The sequence below is a fragment of the Brassica napus genome, chromosome C8 (genome assembly GCF_020379485.1).
Source record: "Brassica napus cultivar Da-Ae chromosome C8, Da-Ae, whole genome shotgun sequence".
Taxonomy (NCBI): domain Eukaryota; kingdom Viridiplantae; phylum Streptophyta; class Magnoliopsida; order Brassicales; family Brassicaceae; genus Brassica; species Brassica napus.
This window is the reverse complement of record NC_063451.1, coordinates 47,013,792-47,035,367: the sequence shown is the minus strand read 5'-3', so window position 1 is coordinate 47,035,367 and position 21,576 is coordinate 47,013,792. Positions and strand designations below refer to the sequence as shown.

At 37.4% G+C, this 21,576-nt stretch overlaps 4 protein-coding genes and 1 pseudogene across 5 annotated transcripts; 2 read left to right on the top strand and 3 right to left on the bottom strand.

The window, feature by feature from the left end:
- Window positions 1-1,151: 1,151 nt before the first annotated feature.
- On the bottom strand, window positions 1,152-3,733 carry BNAC08G41550D. 2 transcript variants are annotated; one of them, XM_013852719.3, is made up of 3 exons: window positions 3,458-3,733; window positions 2,650-2,797; window positions 1,152-2,515 (listed from the first exon to the last, which is right to left on the bottom strand). In XM_013852719.3, the coding sequence occupies exons 2-3, from the start codon at window positions 2,752-2,754 to the stop codon at window positions 1,391-1,393; spliced, it is 1,230 nt and encodes a 409-aa protein (XP_013708173.2). In that variant the 5' UTR covers window positions 2,755-2,797; window positions 3,458-3,733; the 3' UTR covers window positions 1,152-1,390. The 2 variants fall into 2 exon arrangements, with proteins under 2 accessions (XP_013708173.2, XP_022563281.2); XM_022707560.2 differs by having other exon boundaries at window positions 2,650-2,791; window positions 3,458-3,729.
- A 4,255-nt stretch (window positions 3,734-7,988) lies between these two features.
- LOC106415065 (flavin-containing monooxygenase FMO GS-OX5) lies at window positions 7,989-9,986 on the top strand. Its single transcript, XM_013855681.3, has 5 exons — window positions 7,989-8,627; window positions 8,715-8,785; window positions 8,850-9,002; window positions 9,172-9,390; window positions 9,479-9,986. The coding sequence occupies exons 1-5, from the start codon at window positions 8,081-8,083 to the stop codon at window positions 9,866-9,868; spliced, it is 1,380 nt and encodes a 459-aa protein (XP_013711135.2). The 5' UTR covers window positions 7,989-8,080; the 3' UTR covers window positions 9,869-9,986.
- Window positions 9,987-10,214: 228 nt separating this feature from the next.
- LOC125591318 lies at window positions 10,215-12,880 on the bottom strand (annotated as a pseudogene).
- A 178-nt stretch (window positions 12,881-13,058) lies between these two features.
- Window positions 13,059-15,067, bottom strand: LOC106414709 (WEB family protein At1g12150). Its single transcript, XM_013855314.3, has 3 exons — window positions 15,042-15,067; window positions 14,700-14,867; window positions 13,059-14,613 (listed from the first exon to the last, which is right to left on the bottom strand). Exons 2-3 carry the CDS (start codon window positions 14,862-14,864, stop codon window positions 13,138-13,140), a joined length of 1,641 nt encoding a protein of 546 aa, XP_013710768.2. The 5' UTR covers window positions 14,865-14,867; window positions 15,042-15,067; the 3' UTR covers window positions 13,059-13,137.
- Window positions 15,068-18,040: 2,973 nt separating this feature from the next.
- LOC106412148 (flavin-containing monooxygenase FMO GS-OX-like 2) lies at window positions 18,041-21,058 on the top strand. Its single transcript, XM_013853042.3, has 7 exons — window positions 18,041-18,695; window positions 19,543-19,613; window positions 19,702-19,854; window positions 19,933-20,015; window positions 20,101-20,236; window positions 20,351-20,527; window positions 20,621-21,058. Exons 1-7 carry the CDS (start codon window positions 18,137-18,139, stop codon window positions 20,834-20,836), a joined length of 1,395 nt encoding a protein of 464 aa, XP_013708496.2. The 5' UTR covers window positions 18,041-18,136; the 3' UTR covers window positions 20,837-21,058.
- Window positions 21,059-21,576: the final 518 nt, after the last annotated feature.

Here is a 21,576-nt window from a genome sequence, read left to right as displayed (position 1 = left end):
AAAGTTATATGTATATAATACACAGTATTAAGATAGAAAATAACATGAATATTTTATTTGTGCCTGTTAGATATCATGTCAGGTTCAAGAAACACTAGCGGATCACAACGTCGTGGACTTCAATCCAGTGGTGAGGCAAGAACCACGACTGATGGCGGAACAACTCGTGAAGGACAGGTATTTATATTCGCACTTTTTTTTTTCTTAAATCATTGTTGTATTACTATGAAACATGTGAATTAATTATAGGAATTGTGAAGTTATGCTTGAACTCGTCATTGCGGAGCTAAAAGTCGATGACTACCGTAGTAGAATGCCAGATGTGGCAGCAAGAAAAAGAATTGAAAAAATACTTCGAGCTGATAGGTGAAAAGATCTATTGGAATCCAGAGATAACTAGCAAAATTGGTTACTTGCGTAAACTTTGGAATATTCACGGTCAATTGGTAAACAATAGTTTTTAAATTACTTTAATTAAAAATACTCATTCCTTTTAGTGGTTACCATTCATTACAATATTTTGTTTCATTCTTTCTCTGCATTTATTCCTTTTAATTTGTTCCTATTCATTCCTTTTGATTCTTTTTCCCTATTGTTTCACTTGTTCCCGAAAAGATCACCAGTCGGACCCTACTTGAAAATTTAAACCGAAACTAATCCACACAAGTTTAAAACGGCAAGAAATTTTAGCACTAAGTAATACACATTAAATCATCATATAATCTTTAAATATATTAGATATGATGATCAGCTACCAGTAACATATGCGATATTGATGAACAACTCTACTGATAGTGATTCTACGATGAATCTCCCTCTGAAACTCTTGGATAGACGGACGGTTCTACATTTTCGATAAACAGACTCTCTCTGCAATAGACGATTACAACGAATGGTTCTGCCTACAATATTCTGGAATTCTCAATATGTTTTGGATCCTATAATCTGTAAAAAATGTGTAGTTTGGAATTCGAATACAAATCTAAACCTGCTTCTACAGTTTAAAAACGGAATTATGAAAATATTACAGGCCTCTGATACTAATGGGCCATGGCCCATAAACTATAGTTTAATGTTGGATTACGAACTATTGTGCGTTTCAAGATTCCAACAACATAGACTGTTCCAAACTCTTTTTTTTTTTTCCAAACTTCTAAGAACGCATTCAAATTTATTCCTATCAAAACGTTCATTTACAAACCAGTAGCTACTTAAGTAACATTTTGAGAAAGAATGAGAAACATAATGTCATCGGCTCACTAGCTTTTTCCTCATACAATAATCAATGTCCTTAGTTAAACAAAAAAAAGACTGTTAAAAGATTACACAATGAAGCAATTGAAAGATAGAATCTGAAACCCATGAAGATATATAAAACTCATTCATGTTTTCACCTTCTTTTACCGACGTACCTCTGCGACACCGAACGTTTGTTTCTTGTGTTTGCTCCGAGTTTGACATCTCTCGTTTTCCCCTGCATCTTCTTGTACTCTCTTGATCTCAAAACCGCTTCCAAGATGTTCATGTCTTCACGGATCTCGTGCCTTGAGAGGGACGCTAAGCTCGGGACAATCTCCTTCTGAAAGTTCTTCATTCTCCTTCCTCTCCTCAGCTTGAGTCCAAACTCTTTCTTGTCCTCTCTTGTGATGTTATTAAGCTTATCCATAGCCTTTGATGACACGCAGAACTCTTCTTCCGTGTTGGTTTCTCTTATTCCTAATGTGTGTAGCTCATATGAATCGCAGGAGCAGCATCTCGGTTCCACGTTACCCTTATCGACCTTATCTTGACAGTCTTGATTTTGATATGAAACTGCTGATATGTGGACTAAGGATTCAGCTGCCATTAGCATAACTTCAGAGAACTCTTCCTCCTCCTCCTCATTACAAAGTTCGTTCTCTAGTAAGACAGGAAACTCAAGCCGGGTACGGCAAGAAGGATCCAGTGAACCTCTTCTTAAGTTGTTTTCAGTGGTGCAGCAAGAAGTATCTGAAGCTGGAGACTCTGTACCGTCCTTTTCATGTACATTTTGGCATTTAGGAGAGCTATGTGACGTAGGACCATCATCTACTCCACTCTTCTCGCAGCTTGTTTCAGTCTCTTCGACGTAAGGACAGTTGAGATCTTGTAAGAAACAGAAATGAGGTTCGGGTTGGGAGACCAACTCATCATCCGGGGTTCTATTTAGATCTAGTAAACCTGCACTACCATCATTTACAAGAGGTTGATCCACCACCTTTAGACTGTATGAGCTGATCTGACCAGCTAAGCATGATGGTTCTGTTTCAGTACCATCCTCAGTTGTGGGAAGCTCTTCAAGATCAATAACAATTTTTGGGTCTCTCTTGCCACTCCAGTTTGTGGCCAACGCTTCTTTCTCCTTATTAGCTTCAAACGCTGAATGAAATCCAGTCTCTAAATGAGCATAGTGATCTCCAGGAAGACGAAGATCGATATCTTTCATCTTCATAGACCCATCAACAGACATGGAGGTCTTGCTATTCACCGGATACACCTGAAATAAAATCTTATCAAGATTTTATCAAATTAAATTTTATCAAGATCATATATTCTAACGTGTGTGTTTTTAACAAGAAACGTCAAAAAGGTCAAAAACTTTGGACTAGACTAGAATCTGAATAAGCTAACCTGTCTCCCAAACAGGGTGACTGGATTCTGATTAAAAGTCTCTTTATACGATACATCATGTTTCTGTGACAACACTTCTTCTTTGGACAAACCGAAGAAGTACATGGCTTTCTTCCTCTACGATCCAACTAACTGTTTGGTCCTGTCCCTATCAAATGCGAACAATGGAGACGCAGATGGCATAAATGAGGTGATCAATACCTTAAATCAAACTGCTCATAGCATCGACATTGACTAACACACACATTTAGAAACTAACAAGAAAATGAGCTACTAGAGCGTACACATGGAAGCTTTATTCTATAACTTATAACGTTTGAACCAAGGAAGTAAAAGTAGAACAACAAGAGCAATGTTCATCAAAATTAAAACACACAAAATTAGAGTTGATCTTAAAAACCTCTATTGAACGGAACCTTCCTAATTTGCATTTACTAATCATTACCACAATCAAAACAAAGCTTCCATAAACGGGTTTACAAGATTATATGATTTAAGTATTTATCTAAAAACATGCAAATAAGTAGGAATCCTATAATAGAAGATTCCATAAACGCTTTGATCAGAAAAAAGAACCATATATAGCAGAGGTTGGTTCGTTATTCACAAGAACAATACATATGTTTTCGTAATCCAGATTTAACAGTTAGAGAGAGCTATAAGGGGAAAAGGAAAAGCATCAACCAACTTCATGACGAACAAAAAGCATAGTACAACTTGGGACTTCGTATATATATATATAAAATTATATAAATAAGAATCTAATAATTCGATGAACTGTTTTTTTTTTCTCAAAATAAATAATTACCCTAAAAATGGCTTGAAGCTTTCCAATGGTAAGATTGAGGAAGCAGATCTGGGAGACGGGAAAAAAAAAGAGAAAGAAGAATAAAAAAAAGTATTACAAGAAGAAATGGTCAGGTACGAATGGTTAGATTATACATACACACATACACACATATATAACGTGTATCTGTCACTATCACATAATATTTATAAAAATTATTTAAAAAACTAGATCAAGAGGAGCCAGAGAGATAAGAGAGAGGAGACTCTCAAAAATCTGAAAGAGAGAAAGAGGGGTCTTTGGTTAGTGTGCAACATCAGAGGAGGTGTCTTTTTCTTAATTTATAAATAACTTTTTTGTTTGGTTATTATTATTTTCGACAAAGATTTTAGGATTCCTTACCTTTTTCCTTTGTTTTCTAATTGTGACCCAATGGGGTCTGTTTTAGTCATTTAGTGACAAGTGACGACAATAGCAGTATTTAAAAAAATATATACATATATATATATATAACTCGAATTATTCTAGTATGTACTATTAATAAAAGTGAAATGAGAACAATAATTAAAGTATACAGACTACAGTATAATTTTTGTTGCAGCTGTCGTGAAGTGGAGATTTTGGTCAGATCTGTATGAGTTGAGGTAAAGAGAGACAGTAGAGCATACATAGTTTGGAGACAGTAGAGGAGGCTTTGTAGGTTGTAGCTAGGCATGAGCACGGATCGGATATCCGGGTTTTTTTAAAGTATTTGTGATTTGCTTCGTATGTCACGGATATCTAATTTTCGATTTGGTTTGTTTCGGAAAAATACGGATATTCGGAAAAACGGATATCCGGAAAGTAAATAGATATTTACGGATATTTACGAATACTTACGGATATCTCATATGTTTTGATTAATACAAATAATCTTAAAAATTTGATACAAATTTGTTTTGTAAAATATTTTTTTGCATGATATATATGATAAAAATTAAAAGTAGTAGTGAATCTACATATTTTATAAATTTTTTTGAACTTAGTTAACAATTATAATAACATAAAATTTAAGAAAAAATTATAATTATCATAAATGTGTTCTCTTCTTTTTATGTAATACTTTTATATAAGTAATAATGTGAATAAAATTTATCAAATCATATGTTAGAATAATAATTATATAATTTTATACATTAAAAACTTTAAATATAATCAAGATATACATGTATTTATATATTGTCGGATCAGATCGGATATCCACTTCCTAAAATTTTAATATTTGTGATTTGCTTCAATTTTAACGGATATTAATTTTTAATATTTGCTTTGATTCGAAAGTTTACGGATATCTGGAATTTTCGGATAGAATCAAAATGAATAACGAATCAAATCAAATTTAACGGATAAAATGTTCATCCCTAGGTGTAGCCCACTCTCCAGCTTTTACCATTGCCCCACCATTTATTATTAATATCATCATCATAAATTATTATACTATCTCTCGTTACGATCTTAAATTTTTTAATAATAATTTGTAGAATTGGATAGGATCCATTTTGCTCGATTCTACCGTGTTACGCGTTGTGAGTACGTATAATTCGGAAACATTGTTACCATCTTATTTTGCGTTTTTTAAGTATTACAAAAGGGTATTTTACATCGTAAAAAAAAAAAAAACCGGGACAGAATAGCCTAGTAGTAAAACACTAGAGTGAACTGGATCCCAAGGCACACGGGTTCGACTCTTCCGGGATTTGAGAGAGCGCCCAGTGAACAAAAAAAAAAAAAGTATTACAAAAGGGTATTTATCTTGGCTCTTGTACGTTTTTATTGATATGTGGGTTTTTTTTAGTTGATTAGTAAAATCTAGATTGAATACTCATTGAGTTTTTTAGGAAACATTTTTTTTCCTTTTTTGTAAAAAGACTTTCAATTAAAATTAACAAGGTACAAGATGTGATTTGTTAGATCACATAGTTTGACAAAGTTTGATACACAAAGTAGATAAAGAAATAGCTATAACCTAAGAAAAACTTAGTACAACTCTTTAGTCCAACCAAACTAAGAAAGATATTAGTGCGCTTGATAGGAGCGTCGACTTCTATGGCCTCATTTTCCTCTTCTACGAACTGTCAACCATTCCATATCTTGGTACTTTTGTGTCGGTTTGATCAACCGACCCCCTCTTGTCATGCTTCCAAATTCATCCATTTGTTCAGTAATATGAAAATCACTCTCCATATTACTAACTTCTTGGATTGACTCGATTGAAAGAGGGGTCATGTTTAAGGGATCATTTCCTGAGAGTGTTGTACCCTCATTCATGATAATTTCTGATGGAACGTCGTCCATAACTTGTGGAGAAGTATGAGCAGATGACGTACCTGCTAGTGTAGAAGATAGAGCAAACTTTACATCCAAAAGTGATTGACCGAAAGTAGTAGAGCTATCTTTGTGAGAAATAGCTACCTGAAGAGACAAAGAGTCTGTAGTTGCTGGTAAAAAATCAGTGGTCGTTGAAGACGCTCCTGGATTCCCGAATTGTAGGGGAACATGTTGAGGTATAAGTACAGTTTTGTGAGGACCAAGTTCTTGTCCTAGAAATTGATCTACTGCCTGATCATGCATCTCACTCATGATATTATTAGCCTTGATACTCTCTACTGGCACCTTAGGAGTGACACAATCCTGTTGGACATCAGAATCAATATTAACCAAAAAAGAGTATATATCAACGACTGGAATATCCACATCCTTGTGCTCAGATCGTTTTTCATTTGTGGGAGGAGTCTTGTCTTCCTTTAATAAACACCTCTTTGCTTTGTGACCTAGACTCCCACATCTTTCACAAGTTGATGGAATCCAAGAATAGATCACATCAACTAAAAATATGTTACCAAGCTTGTCATCTAATGCAATCTGTTTGGGGAAGTTCTTGTCTAGCTCTATTTCCACCAAAATCTTAGCCTCTCCAATGTTGAAGGGATCCAGTCTTGGCTTATGCGTAAGCATGGGCTCTCCTAGACCTGAAGCAATGTGGGAGATTCTGAGTCTAGAGTAGCAACTGGTTGGGATATTTTGTAGAGTCACCTAAGCTGGTACAGTGGAGATTTCAGGGATCTTTAAAGATCCTACGGGATTCCAAGGAGCCACAAACATTAAGCAATCGTCTACATGCCAAACACATCGCTGAATAATCCACTGTCTGGTCTCTTTGTGTGGAACATGGAAGAGGTAAGAGGATTTTCCTAGTTTCCGACTAACAATTTTACGGCTTCTACCCCAAAGACGGTTTACAACAGCATGTGTTAGATCATCTGAGGGAGCATAACAGCGATGAAATTGCCCAATTACATATTCTCCTACGTTCTCAGGGCCAAGTTGAAGTACCTTAGTTGGAATGATGATCTCAGGGGTGCCATCGAGTCTGAAAGTTGGTCTGGAAGCCCGATACAGGTTCCTCGTAGCCGGGTTCATCCTTCCAGCCCATAGAAAGCATAGTGAGCCATCTTCCTTTAGTTCTGTAGGTGGCAATTTTGTAACTGGTAGGTTCGGTGAAGGAGTTACAGTCTGCAAAGATTTCTTCTTTTTATGGATGATACTTTCCTCTAGTGAAGGCCAAAAATTCTCAATCTGACCCTGCACCAACTGTGGATCATAGCTACGAGGCGTTGAAGGCTCAGGTGGTGTACAAGGAGGAGAAAACTTTAGAACAAGTGGCTTTGACCACGCTCCTATAGAAGGTACGAAAAGTGCAGGTTCTTCTTCCATGGTCTCTTCGGTTTGGTGAGGAACAACTGATTGGGTTTGAGGATCCGCTAGAGACTGACTCGCTTTTGGTACCTGGTCAGAGTTTGCAGGAACAATGCCAGAGAACCCAGTGAAGAGGCGGAGGAGCTGTGGTCGACGAAGGAGAAACAGAGTCATGGCTGTTATTACAGTGCGGTGGCGGAGGAGTTGTGGTCGATGAAAGAGTAGCAGAGTCGTGGTTGTTGTTGCAGTGAGACGGCGAATCTTTCTTACGGAAAGGAGATATTTCTGGCAGATCTATGCGTGAAGGTAAAGAAAAGAGAGATTGTTTTAGGAGATGTTTCAGCTATAATACTGGAGAAACCGGCGACGTCTCCGCCATTGCGGAACGTCGATTGAAGAAGACGATTTGATTAGGTTTCTAGAGCAAAAGTTGGGGACGCGTGTGTTTAGATACTATAATTCTCAAAAAAATTTACCTAAATTTTTTTTTAGGAAACATTTTGAAATCAGAATCTATTGAAGTATATGGAAATGTATCGGAAACGCATGTCTTTGAATATTTCATTTTGAAAACGTAAACACTGGCCAATTTGTCATTTGATGTAGTGATTACTTATTTTTAACTTTTTATATTTACCATGTTATTATTATTTGTCAACTAGTATTTTGATATTTGTTATCATTTTGGTATATAATGATTTGACTTACAGTGAAACTAGATCCATTGCTTTATCAAGTACAGTTTTATTCTTTCAACCCGTTTATACACATGAAAAAAATATTAAAGATAATGCTTTTTTTTGTCATCATTCATCAACATGCATTATTAAAAAAATAATAATCATTTATGATATAATGATTGCCGCCCCCTCAGACGATTGGAGCCTAACAATTTCTTAACCAACAACAATGGCACCCTCTTGCAGTCCAATCAACCCACTCCACGTGGCAGTGATCGGAGCAGGAGCCGCCGGACTCGTAGCTGCGCGAGAGCTACGCCGGGAATCACACTCCGTCGTCGTCTTCGAACGCAACACAGAAGTCGGAGGTCTCTGGGTGTACACACCTCAAAGCGAACCGGACCCGCTTAGTCTCGATCCGAACCGAACCGTAGTCCACTCTAGCGTCTACGACTCGCTACGGACCAATCTCCCGAGAGAGTGTATGGGTTACAGCGACTTCCCTTTCGTTCCCCGACCAGAACACGACGAGTCTAGAGACCCGAGAAGGTATCCTACACACAGGGAAGTCTTGGCGTATCTTCGAGACTTCGCGAGAGAGTTCAAACTCGTGGAGATGGTTCGGTTCGGGACAGAAGTGGTTCTTGTCGAGCAAGATGGTCGGAAGTGGAAGATCCGATCAAGAAACTCCGATGGGGTGTCCAGGGATGAGATCTTTGACTCTGTGGTCGTGTGTAATGGACACTACACAGAGCCTCGTGTTGCTCAAATTCCTGGTAATTGATTAAAAAGTCTTAAATCTTTCGTTGACTTTTGAAGTAATATATGTTTGACTTATGTGAAATGATTTTGAGTGTTTTTAGGTATAGATCTATGGCCAGGGAAGCAACTTCATAGTCACAACTACAGAGTTCCTGATCCATTCAAAGACCAGGTATGTTCTTACATAACTTATAAGCCTTTTACTGATTGTTTTATTGACCTGACATGTTCGAAAGGTTGTGGTAGTGATAGGAAACTTTGCTAGTGGATCAGATATCAGCAAGGACTTAACAGGAGTGGCTAAAGAAGTCCATATCGCAGCTAGGTCGAAACCGTCTGAGACATATGAGAAGCTTCCCGGGGCCGACAATCTATGGCTTCACCCTATGGTAAAGAAAATGAAAGAAAAAAATTATCATATCCAATGTTCAAGAAATCGCTAGGTTAGACGCTTTTTTAAAAAAAAAATATATTCTAAAAAAATATTTCGTTTAGGTCCGATATTTTTGAGAAACTGATCATATTAGAAGTGTCATGATTCAATATATGTTTGTGCAGATAGAAACCGCATGCAAAGATGGCTCCATTGTTTTCAAGAATGGTAAAGTTGTACAAGCAGATACTATTGTGCACTGCACCGGTTACATATATCACTTCCCATTTCTCAATACCAATGGCTATATCACCGTGGATGATAACTGTGTTGGACCGCTTTACAAACATGTGTTTCCTCCTGCACTTGCTCCGGGGCTTTCCTTCATCGGTTTACCCTGGATGGTGAAGTCTCTCACTCATTCTATTCTACTTACTCTAAGCTTCTTTGTGTGACTAATCATCGCCTAATGAGACTTTTTTCCTTATTCAGACATTACTATTCACTCTGTTTGAGCTTCAAAGCAAGTGGGTGGCTGCAGTTTTATCCGGTCGTGTCACACTTCCTTCAGAAGACAAAATGATGGAGGACACTAGCGCCCTCTATGCAAAGCGTGATGCTAACGGGTTTCCCAAGAGATACACGCATCGTCTTGGTGTCGTCGGTCAGGCTGAGTACCTCAACTGGATAGCTGATCAGATTGGTGAACCACCTGTTGAACAATGGAGAAACAAGGAATTAGAAGATGGCTATGTAAGACTTGCCACACAATCAGACACGTTCCGTGATAAGTGGGATGATGATCATCTCATTGCTGAGGCTTATGAGGACTTCTTGAGACAGAAGCTGATCAGTGCTATTCCCTCTCAGATATTTGGGTGATTGATGCCTTTACCAAATGATTGATCTATATCTATGTGTTGTTCATGTGATGTTCAACTTCACCATTTTCATTGTCTTTATACTTATTATATTGGAATAAAACAAACAATGTTTTATACAGATTGAATAAAAGCACTATTAGAGCATGATTATTGTGGGTTCTTAGAGTGAGGTTCTTAGCGGAATATAAGAACCCGTCTCTTAACTTTTAACTAAAAAGATAAGAACCGGTTCTTAAATAAGAGTTTTAAGAACCGGTTCTTAACCTTTTTAGTTAAAAGTTAAGAGACAGGTTCTTATATTCCGTTAAGAACCCCACTCTAAGAACCCCCAATAATCATGCTCAATCACATCAATCCTATTGTTATGTTTCATGTTGTAAATTTCAATCATATCGGAGCATCTTAGTATCCAAGTTTCTCGGCTAGTTCTTCGTGACCAATTAGCATTCAAAGGGTAGCTGATGAGAAAGATCTGCAAAATAAGATCAGTGGAGACCGACTTGACTGAACGAGAGAATTTGGAGTCATGGAGCATTCTCTACAGGTTCAGATTCTGAGAAAGTGTTTTCCGTATATATCATCATCCTATTGTCCACCCAAGAAAAGGACATGTAGAGCAGATCATGAAGGTTCGTTTCAGTGCAGAGACATGTACCGAAAAAACAATTTCCAAAACAAACTAGAGAGATAACAGATTTGTTCATAACATTACAAGTAAAACCTAAACAGCAAAAGTATACAGATGAGCATAGTGAGAAAGGGCTTAAAGAAGAGCTTGCTCAGTCGTGTTTAACATCTAAAAAATTTCCAAAACCTTTCGCATAGCAATGCCTATGTTGTAATTTAAGGGCAGTCCAGAGAAGCCACATTGCCCTTAGACATAAAAAAAACGTGTTTCAACTAAAAAAACCCAGTTAACTTGTAAACACTAACCGGCACTTAGTTGGATGAGGCATTTAAGAAAGCATGTCTAGAAAGCTTCTGTCCAATCTACCATCCGATAAAATATCCATAACCATCTTTACAGTGGAAGCATCTGCAGAGAAGCCACACCTCTTCATTTCTTCGATGAGTTCAACTGAAATGCTTACGTCACCATCTCGGAGATGTGCCCTGATGAGAGTGTTGTATGGACCACTATCTGGCGCAATCCCATCCTCTTCCATCTTCCTAAGCAACAGTCTCGCTTCAGACAGCGACCCTTTCTTACATAGTCCTCCAATCATTATAGTATATGTTATGACATTCGGCTTCACTCCTTTGAGAGGGAGGCTACCGAAGAGATCCCAAGCATCATCGACCTTACTAGCATTGCACATCCCGTGAATGATGATAGTATATATACCAATGTCAAGTTCCGTCTTACACTTGTGCATCTTTTCAAGTATTCCCAAAGCCTCTTCTACTTCTCCATTGTCACACAACCCATCCAGCAAAATTTTGTAGGTAACAATACCAGGATGAACACCTTGAGAGACCATCTCTTGGAAGAGTTCCTTAGCGACATTAAGTTTTCCTAATTGAAAAAATCCTTGGATGAGAGTGTTATAAGTGATTGTATTGGCAACCACTCCTCTCACAGACATTTTGCGGAAAAGTCTCATACCTTCATCAACCAGTTTAGCCTTGCAGTAGCCGTTTATAAGGATACTGTAAGTCACAATATCAGGATCGCATCCTTTGCTAACCATCAGATCCAGCATCTGGTTGGCTTCATCTAAGCGCTTTTCGTTGCACAGCCCATATATCAATGAGTTATATGTAATGGTGTCAGGATCGATGCCTCTTGTGATCATCTCATTGTACAACTCTTCAGCCTCGCTAAGCTTTCCCTCTTTCACAAAACTATCAATCAAAGCACTGAAAGTGACAATGTTTGAGGTGATTTCCTTGCTGATCATATCTCTCAGCAACTGTGCACCGTCATCCCATCTACCAGCACTACAGAAGCCTCCTATGATAGAGTTGTAGGTAAAGACATTTGGTTTGAAACCTTTGGTTTCCATTTCCTTGAAAAGGCTATCGATAATCGTACTGTATGTGACTACGTGAGGCTTGACCTTTCTATGCTCCATCTTTGTGAGCAGATCCAAGGCCAAGGCAGTGTTCCCAGACTTGCACATTCTGTTCACCATAGGTAAACTGATCGGCTTGACATCCTTTATCCATCATTCGATCTATTAAATCCACTGCTTCAGACACTCTATCTTGGAGACAAAGTCCATCGACAATAGTGTTGAGGGTGATGAGATCTGGTACATGTTGACTTTGGACCATACGATCAACTAACTCCACAGCTTCAGAAACTCGACCCTGGAGACATAAGCCATTGAGGAGTGTGTTAAACGTGACAGTGTTAGGCTCATGCACAAGTTTGAAGATCTTCCCCATAGCGGAAAAAGCAAAACCAAGTTTACGACGCCGGCAGAAGCAATTGATCATAATGTTGAGAGTGTAGATGTTATGAGCAATCCCATTTAGTTCCATTTGCTTTCAGAGAGCCAACACGAGATCATACTGTTTCGTTCTGGCTACTGCACTAAAAAATCTACTGAAATCGACGAGTGTAGGAAGAGGACGAGACCCAGTCATGGTTTGAAAGAGGGCAACAGCATCATCTTTCTTGATACCAACAATCCCACTTCTCAATTTCTCTTTGTAAGAGAGATTTCTATCGCTGGTGAGACCGCTAGAAAAGACACGTTCGCAGAAGAAAGCATTTCTCAGAGTACCTGTCTGAAATGAATGGGAACGAACCGATCTCAAAGTAGTAAGATGCTTCCATCTCTGTGTCCTCAACATCATCGCTGCTTCGGTTGAATCGTCCTCCTCTTAGGGCACACCAAGATAGATTTGTCCGAGTGAGGTCTGGAAATTTTCGGAGAAGAGAACAAAGAAAACCGGTTAGGTGAATAATTCCGGTTCAATTTAAATTTTGTGTCGTGTCGTTGTTTACGTGATTTTAATTTGTTTTTGGTAATGTCGACTAAATGAAACGACATCGCTTCAACAGATGATTACACCTTAATGAAACGACGTCGCTTCAACAGATGATTACACCTTTATATTTTGTTTACTTAATGAGGATTTCTCGAGACAGAAGCTGATTAGTGTTATCCCTCTCAGATATTTAGGTGATGCCTTTACTAAATGATTGATCTATATCTATGTGTTGTTGTTCATGTGATGTTGAACTTCACCTTTATAATTTTTATTTTGGAATAAAACAAATGTTTTTTTATACAAAGATTGAATCAAAGAAAGACACTAAGCATGTTGTACATTTTCTTTTTGACGCCATCTCTTCAACTCACTTTCCACTACGCTCTTTGCAGCTTCTGCTGAGTCTGCTGCCTTCTGAGCCAAGTCCGTTGCGTGCTTCATCTCCTCTATAGCTTTAAGGCTAGCTCCAAGCTTGTTATCCGCTTCTGCTTTTCTTTTATTGATCTCTTCAAGCTCAGCTGCTATATCTCCCAACTTCTTCTCCACTGCTTTCTCTGTCTCCCCTGCTCCTCGTTTCAAAGACTCAAACTCTTGCACTGTGATCTTTATCTTCGAACCGGACGATTCTTCGTCCTGTTTCTTGCTCTCTTGCTTCTGCGATATCATCTTCATCTCCTCCCTAACCTTCTCTTCAGCTGCTTTAGCCTCTTCCACTTCTTTTATAACAAGCTCTAGTCTCTTCTCTGCTTCCTCCGCAGCTATCATCGCGGAATCGGTTTCTTTCTTCAAGTTCTCTATCTTTCTATTCATCTCTTCAGCTTCGTTTCTTGCTACCAAAGCTTCTTGCTTCTTCTCCTCGAGTCTCAAGCTCTCTTCCTTGAGAGCTTCCACCTTCTTCCTCTCCTCAACCTCTAACCTCTCTGCTTCTCTCTGCTGCAGCTCTTCGCGCTCTCTTCTCATATCTTCAAGCTCCATCCTTAAGGAATTCACCAAGTTTCTTAGAGAGCCTTCCTCATCAGCAGCTTCTTGCAGTTTCATCGTAGCCTCGTTAAGCTCGTTTGTAATGATCTTGACCGTGTTCATCTCAGATTCATGAGCCTTCTTCATCTCTTCTCTCAAAACCTCGATCTCTGAGGTTGTTTCAATCAGTTTAGCTTCAAGATTCCTTGAGAGCTCAGGCTGATACTCTTTCCTCAACACTAGTAGCTTCTTCTCTGCCTCCTCAACTGCCGTTTTGTAACATTCTCTTAAGTCATCTTTCTCCTTAACGATATTAGCATACTCTTCAAGATTCTGAGTGGCTGCTAGCTTGAGCTGATGAATCGCGTCTTTCATATCACCAATCTCTTTGGAAAGCTCGTTGACCTTGGCTGAGTTTACTTGTAGCGCACGTTTCGCTTCTGCGGCTTGGTTTAGTGCCGTGGCTTTCAAGTCCATAGCGGAGTCAAAGCTCTGTTTGATTTTGTTGAGCTGCTGCTTTGCGGCGTCGAGTTCAATGGTGGTGGAGAGATATTGTTCTCTTGCAACGTCAAGCTCGTGGTGGTGAGGAGGAGAGCCATGTGACTTGTCATGCTCAAGCTGGTCTTCTCGCTGTTGGACTGTTTCTTTGGTGTCAATAGCGGATTGTTTAGACTTGTTAACAGCTTCGAGCTTGTTGGTAAGCTCCTCCATTGTCTTCTTGGCGTTTGAGAGATCGGAGAGAGCACGAGATCTTGTGATCTCAGCGTTGTCTAGCTTTTGTTTTATCTTGAGGAATTGCTTGTGGGCTAGCATTAGCTGTGTTTCTTTGTCGCAAACGCTCTGAAACATTTTTAAAAATGGTTTTCTTGCTATTCAAGGCATCTAGGAAAATGATACAACACGTTCTTGATTCTTGGATTAGTTACCTCAGAGGAGAGACGAGACCTTCTTGTAGTACTTCTTTGTCTTGAGACTACTTCACCAAACAAGCTCACCGCAGCTTTCACCGACTGAAACGGGGCTCTTGTGTCTATCTCTCCGACCTCGGTCCTCGGAGATTCTGGACCCTTTTGTACTCTAATGTTCGCCATTATCTACAACCAACACATGCACACCATTTTCAATCAATACATAAACTAAACAAAGGCCATAATCCTCACATGACCGTCATATTCAAGCCTTTCTTGTGTATCTAATCCAATAAAGAACCAAGAGTATTTTTATATAAACGATGAAGGTTGCATAGAATGAATGGAGGAGACATGTACCTTGTGATCAGTTTCTCTTTCTTGGTGTTCCTCGTTGGTGTTTTTGTTATCGTCTTCTTCTTTATATAATCCCTTCTCCTCTACAATTAGGGGGCTTTTGATTGGTTGGTATCATTTTTGTCTCTTCGGTCTATATTTAGAACCTTAGTTACTGGCACGACACCTTTCTTTCTTCTGTCTGCACCCACGTCTCTGCCTGTCTCAATGTCCTTTACTTGTTTATTTTGCTTCTGACTTTTAAGAGCCAAAGATTGACTTTCTATTTTATAAAAACCAAACTAACTACATTCTCTTCATGTTAATTCTCCACGTCGAATAGTAAAATTGAATATATATTAAAGTTATGCAGTATACTCGAAGTCTTTAAAAGTTATAAGTAATAGGGCACGATCAATCTAGTCTGTCTTAACCACGGGCTCCAAACAACGACTCTATTGATATTCCCCCAAAGAGGGACACAAAACAATAAGCCATCGCAAGGAAGGAAGTTGTAAGGTATAGGATAGTTATTATTCTTCAAATAAGGATTATCTACATGTAACTCGCGTATGTCTATCTTTGGATCATCTTTGAGATTGACGCCTACCGAATAAATCTTGGGACCAGTCCATATAGGGAGTTGAGGACGGACGAGAGACAAGTGGTTTAAAAGTGTGTTCCACTGTTTGCAAACGGTTTTGCATCGGAGAAGAGATAGAGGAGGAACACGGTAGAGTATCTCTTCCACCAATTCACATGGAAGCTTCATCTTCACAATTTGGTTTTCCACTGAGAAATTAACCTAACAACACATGATACAATCTATGTATAATTAATAAGTTTAAACATATCTTATAAAAGATAAGATAAGTTTAAAAATAGACTTGAAAAGAAAAAAAAAAGGAAGGGGAAGATAATTTATAAAAGATCCTTTACAAAAAGGTATTATTAAAAGAGAAATTAATTAAGTTACATATTTTAATAACATAAGATATGTTTAAACTTTTATTAATAGCGCTTATAATTGATTAGCTGCCTAGCATGACTGGTTGGGTTGTAAGAGTTGGTTTTAGCTTTAATATTAATCTACAGCTTTTAAATACGTATACGAGTCCAAAATGTTGGGAAAATATTTTGGTTTAGGGGACTAAAAAGGAAGAATCAAGATCTCTGAGGAGTTATATATGACTATGAATATCATAATATTTTTATTTTTGTATATAATAATTACATACTGTAAGCTAATTGGTGGATCAATCTTTGTGAAATTTCAAGAAAAAGCATGCGATCAGTGTGGTGGGTGTTAGTGTTTTGTCGAAAAAGACGAAAGTGTCGATAAAGGAAGATAAAAAGATAGACATCGATTCCAAATATTCAAACTTAATTACTTGGGTAATGGATTTGTTTGCAACTTGATGGCTGTTTGTTCATATTTGGCGTCTATCATTTTCAAAGTACAATGACGTAGACGGTTCATATTTGCCGTCTTCTGCATCGCAGTATGCTGAGCGTCTCTTATGTTGAGGGGGCCCACGAATTTTGACAAAACTGTCTTCAATTGTTGCAGAAGAAAAAAACTTATATTGGGTATATGCTGTACTGTTTTGTGGGCTCCACGACGCATGGCGACCCACAATTGGTTCTGTTTTTAATTTTTTTTTTATAAATCAGAAAGAATAAAATAAAAATTAAAAAACTAGAAACCCAACCACGTTTCTGGGATAAAGGTGCTATTATATTTTTTACTAATTTGATAATATATCTAGTCTAACCTTAAAAGACTGTAAAAGTAAGTTCTGTATATTTTATGTTAAAATTTATATTATTTATCGTTACAATAAAAATGGATCTTAGTTATCTAATCGGTCTTTCAAACTGAGAAAACTGAAATTTTCTTTTCGACTAATAAAATACATGCTATTTTTTTTTCCCGTAATTAAGATGTTATGAGAGAACGGAATGTAGTTTTTTAGAGAAAAACTAAGTATATAGTTTTCAAAAGACAATTAAACACTGATCGGGTACATTAACCGGAAAATGGTGTCTAATTTATGAATAAAAACAGTTCCTTTCTGTATGCAATGATATTGGTTAATACGTTGTGCATAGTGATAGTGGTGTGAATATTTTATTTCATGAATCTAATAGCAATTATTTAATACTGCATATATTTATATAGAAAGTTTCTTTGTTGGTATGCTATGTTGGATAGTACACATGATCCTGGACACTGTTAGGTGGTAGATACATTGGGCTGCATGCATTTTAAAAGAAGTAACCAAAAATCTATTTACATTGAATATTAAAAGCTTTTTATTACTTCTTTATTTTTTAAATCAAAGTATTGTGAAAGCAGATTCACTTGTTCAAGTGATTTAAGGTTTCTATACACTGTCTCTTGTGAAATCCCATAAAATGAATCATTGCAAGCTTTTATTAGTATACCGAAATTCTGAGTTACTGCATGTATGATTGCCTATCAATCTCTCATGATTATTCGTGCTGTTCCTAGCTAAGAATATCCATTTGAAAATTAATAGAACATTATTTCATATCATTTACAATACCAAGCCAGCCTACAATCGATGATGATAAAAAGAGAGCAAAATCAGCTAATCCAATTCTATCACAAAGAAACATTTTTTTTTTTTTACTTTAGAGCTTCAAATGCAAAAAAAAAAAAATCTACAACACAATACATATAAAGCAGGGAGAATAAATCATTAAATAACTAAATATGATATAATTCGTGATAAATTACATTTTTACTACTCCAGACTTCAAATTTGGTAATGATTAGCTAAAATTACTCCTTCATAATTTAACAAAAGTGTATATTCTCTTATAGACATGCATGGTTGAAGCATGCTCCATATTAATTGAATTTAATATCTGTTTTTTTGCTAAAAGATATAAAATGAATTTAATATTCACACGAGAGATTATGTAAGAATTGTCTACACTGAACTGGCACGTCTTCATTAGAGGCACCTTTTTCCTCGTCTATAAATTTGCACATCGTTAAAATCGAAACACACCATCACCTTTCTCTTCCTCATTATTATTACAAACGCTTCATCTTTTACTAGATCACAACACTTCACAATAGCCTAAACATGGCACCTGGTAGCAATCATCCAACCGCCTCTCGTCACGTGGCAGTGATCGGAGCAGGAGCCGCCGGGCTCGTGGCTGCTCGTGAGCTACGTCGTGAAGGCCACTCAGTGGTCGTGTTAGAGCGGGGGAGCCAAATCGGAGGCGTGTGGGCTTACACCTCTCAAGTGGAACCTGACCCGCTAAGCCTAGATCCGGCCCGACCCGTAGTTCACTCCAGCCTCTACAAATCCCTACGCACCAACATCCCCAGAGAGTGCATGGGTTTCACCGACTTCCCTTTTGCGACCCGACCACACGACGGGTCGAGGGATCCGAGAAGACATCCGGGTCATAGCGAGGTTCTTGCTTACCTACGAGACTTTGCTAAAGAATTCGATATAGAGGAGATGATAAGGTTCGAGACGGAGGTTGTTAGGGCGGAGCCAGTGGCGGATGAGGAGAATATTGGGAAGTGGATAGTTGAGTCGAGAAGCTCCGATGCTGTCTCCGACGAGATATACGACGCCGTCGTGGTTTGTAACGGACACTATACTGAGCCACGCCATGCTCTTGTCTCTGGTAAATAACAAACCTTATTCGTGTCCTCAGATGACGTGTTTTTTGACACTTGTTCATTTCTTTCTTTTGTTTACGACATCCAAATTTATGTTACGTTACATCATTTAATATGTTTAGTATTATTTGGTTTTTAATTTGTTCGTAATTCTTAAATATTTGCTTTTTATGCATATTGGCTATACGTAAACGAAAACATTTACAGCAAATGAATATATTTTTTTGAAAAGTAATGTACCAATTAATTTCTCACTACAAACATAGAGATTTTTGCTAATATATATATATATATATATATATATATATAGTTCTGTATTTTTTTTTATCAGACTTTTTTTGGAGAAATTTCATGTTTACTATTTTCATAATACCACTTTTCATTTTTATTACCTCTAAAGAGACATTTTCAAAAATATTTTTTTCATTAAGTGGCAAAAGACTCTTATACTCTTGTTTTCTACATATATAATAAATTTTTATTTAAATAAATTAATTTTTTTTATATTTTTGAATTATACTTTTTCAAATTGGAACTTTTTTATAAATTTTTTTTTTGATTTTGTTTCTTTTTTTTTTCAAAAATTCTTTTTAAAAATCAAAAAATTTGTTTGAAACTATTTTTGATTTCTTAAAATATGTTTTAAGTATTTATTTATATATTTATTAGAATTATAAATTTTACATTCCAAAAATCCTACCCCTTCAACTCTAAACAAGTCTAGATTAGTTAATTAGTCAGTGTAAACATGAAAATTGGTATATTAACGTAGTATGTGTGGCAATTTTCCAGTTTTTATTTGTGCAATATAGAAAACAGAAGTACAGAACAATTTATCTTTGGTTTTTGCAGGCATAGATTCATGGCCAGGCAAGCAAATTCATAGCCACAATTACCGTGTTCCTGATCCATTCAAAGATCAGGTATTTGCACAAGAATCTCATCACTATACTGAATCTTGTCACCTCAAATCAATGTTACTCCTCGCTCAGCTCTTGGATCGCCTTGCAGGTAGTAATAGTGATCGGAAGCTCAGCGAGTGGCGTTGATATATGCAGAGATATAGCAAAAGTCGCTAAAGAAGTCCACGTATCGTCTAGATCGACTTCACTGGAGACCTACGAGAAGCTTCCCGGTTACGACAACCTATGGCTTCACCCAACGGTACTAACTAGTTAACTAAACCAGCCAATCCCTTGGTCTATAAGACCATCATCTGATTCCTCGCTATGTCCATTACAGATTGAAACTGCCCGCGAAGATGGTTCAGTGGTTTTTAAAAATGGAAAGACGGTTTACGCAGATACCATTATGCACTGTACAGGGTAAGGCACACTTTGTAGCTCAATCATATAAGAGAGGTTAAAGATCGAAAGATATCATTGACCTTTTGGATTTTGTTATGGTCAGGTACAAGTATTACTTCCCGTTTCTTGACACGAAAGGTGAAATGACAGTGGACGATAATCGTGTTGGACCGTTGTATAAGCATGTATTTCCTCCGGCTCTTGCCCCCGGCCTTTCGTTCATCGGCCTACCATGGCAGGTTAATAATCTTATAATAATGTTTCTATTATATTCTTTGTTATTATGTGAAAATAAATATCTTTGTTGTTTTGCATATGATCTCATAATTTGGTTTATAACATATGGTTTCTAGATTACTCCTTTTCCGATGTTTGAGCTTCAAAGCAAATGGGTTGCAGCGGTTTTATCTGGACGGGTATCTCTTCCATCGCAAGACGAGATGATGGAAGACACTAAGGCTTTCTACGATAAGCTCGAAGCCTCGGGCATTCCCAAAAGATATACTCATTTGATGCCAGATGACTCCCAGGTACGCACAAGATTTTTACCCACTACTTTGTGCTATCTAGATAAAATGAAATGATTGAGACTAAACATTCGTTTGGTGAAACTCTTGTCGCAGTTTGAGTATGATAATTGGCTTGCGGATCAATGCGACTATCCACGGATAGAGAAATGGAGAGAAGAAATGTTTTACATCGGTTTCAAGAGAATTTATGCACAATCCGCTACATACAGGGATAATTGGGACGATGATCACCTCATCGTAGAAGCATACAATGATTTTGTTAAGTTTATGTCAAGTTATCCAGAACTTTTGCCGATGCTGAAAACCTAAAATTGATGATATGACTTTGGAGCTTTGTTGTGAAGACGCTGTTTGCGTATGTGTTTTGTAAGTGTGCGTCTTGTGGCTGTTTGTGTTCCGAGAATGCGAAAGGTAGAGCAATAAGCTCATAACATAGCCTAAAAAGAATGTATATATGGGGCTGCATGTAAAAGATTATAGTATGTTGCGTGATTTCGGGAATGTGTAATAATAAGGGGATCATTTATAAAACTCTGCCTACAGACGGAGGAAAAAAGTAGTTTGTCATTGCATGATTGCTCACTCATCACTCATGACATCAGTTTCCACTTATCACGAATGGACCCACTAAAACTAATACAGTTTTGACTTGTATGTGTTCCAATAATACAATTTTGCGTCATTATAAACAAATTTAACTATTTTTGAGTAAATTTATATGAAGTTTTGACTTATATTAGAACTCTTGGCTAATACGTGTCCTTTCTTTTTGTTGGTTTATACATTTCTGAAGGAGGTTGTTTATACATTTTTGAGTTGATTTGACTTGTGATCTATTTTGATAGTTTTTTTAATGTACGAGGAAATAAATGGGCAGAAGATATTTATTAGGGCCCAAACGTTATTTTTTCTTCGTGGATTTGGCGTGTTGGCCCACTGTTGAATTTGTTGTTGGAACAAAAACCCTCTACGCCAATATGAGGGTTTGGTTTAGTTTGTCTGTCTTAGTTTCTATCTTGATTTTTTTTCATTCGAATTAGGTATAAGCT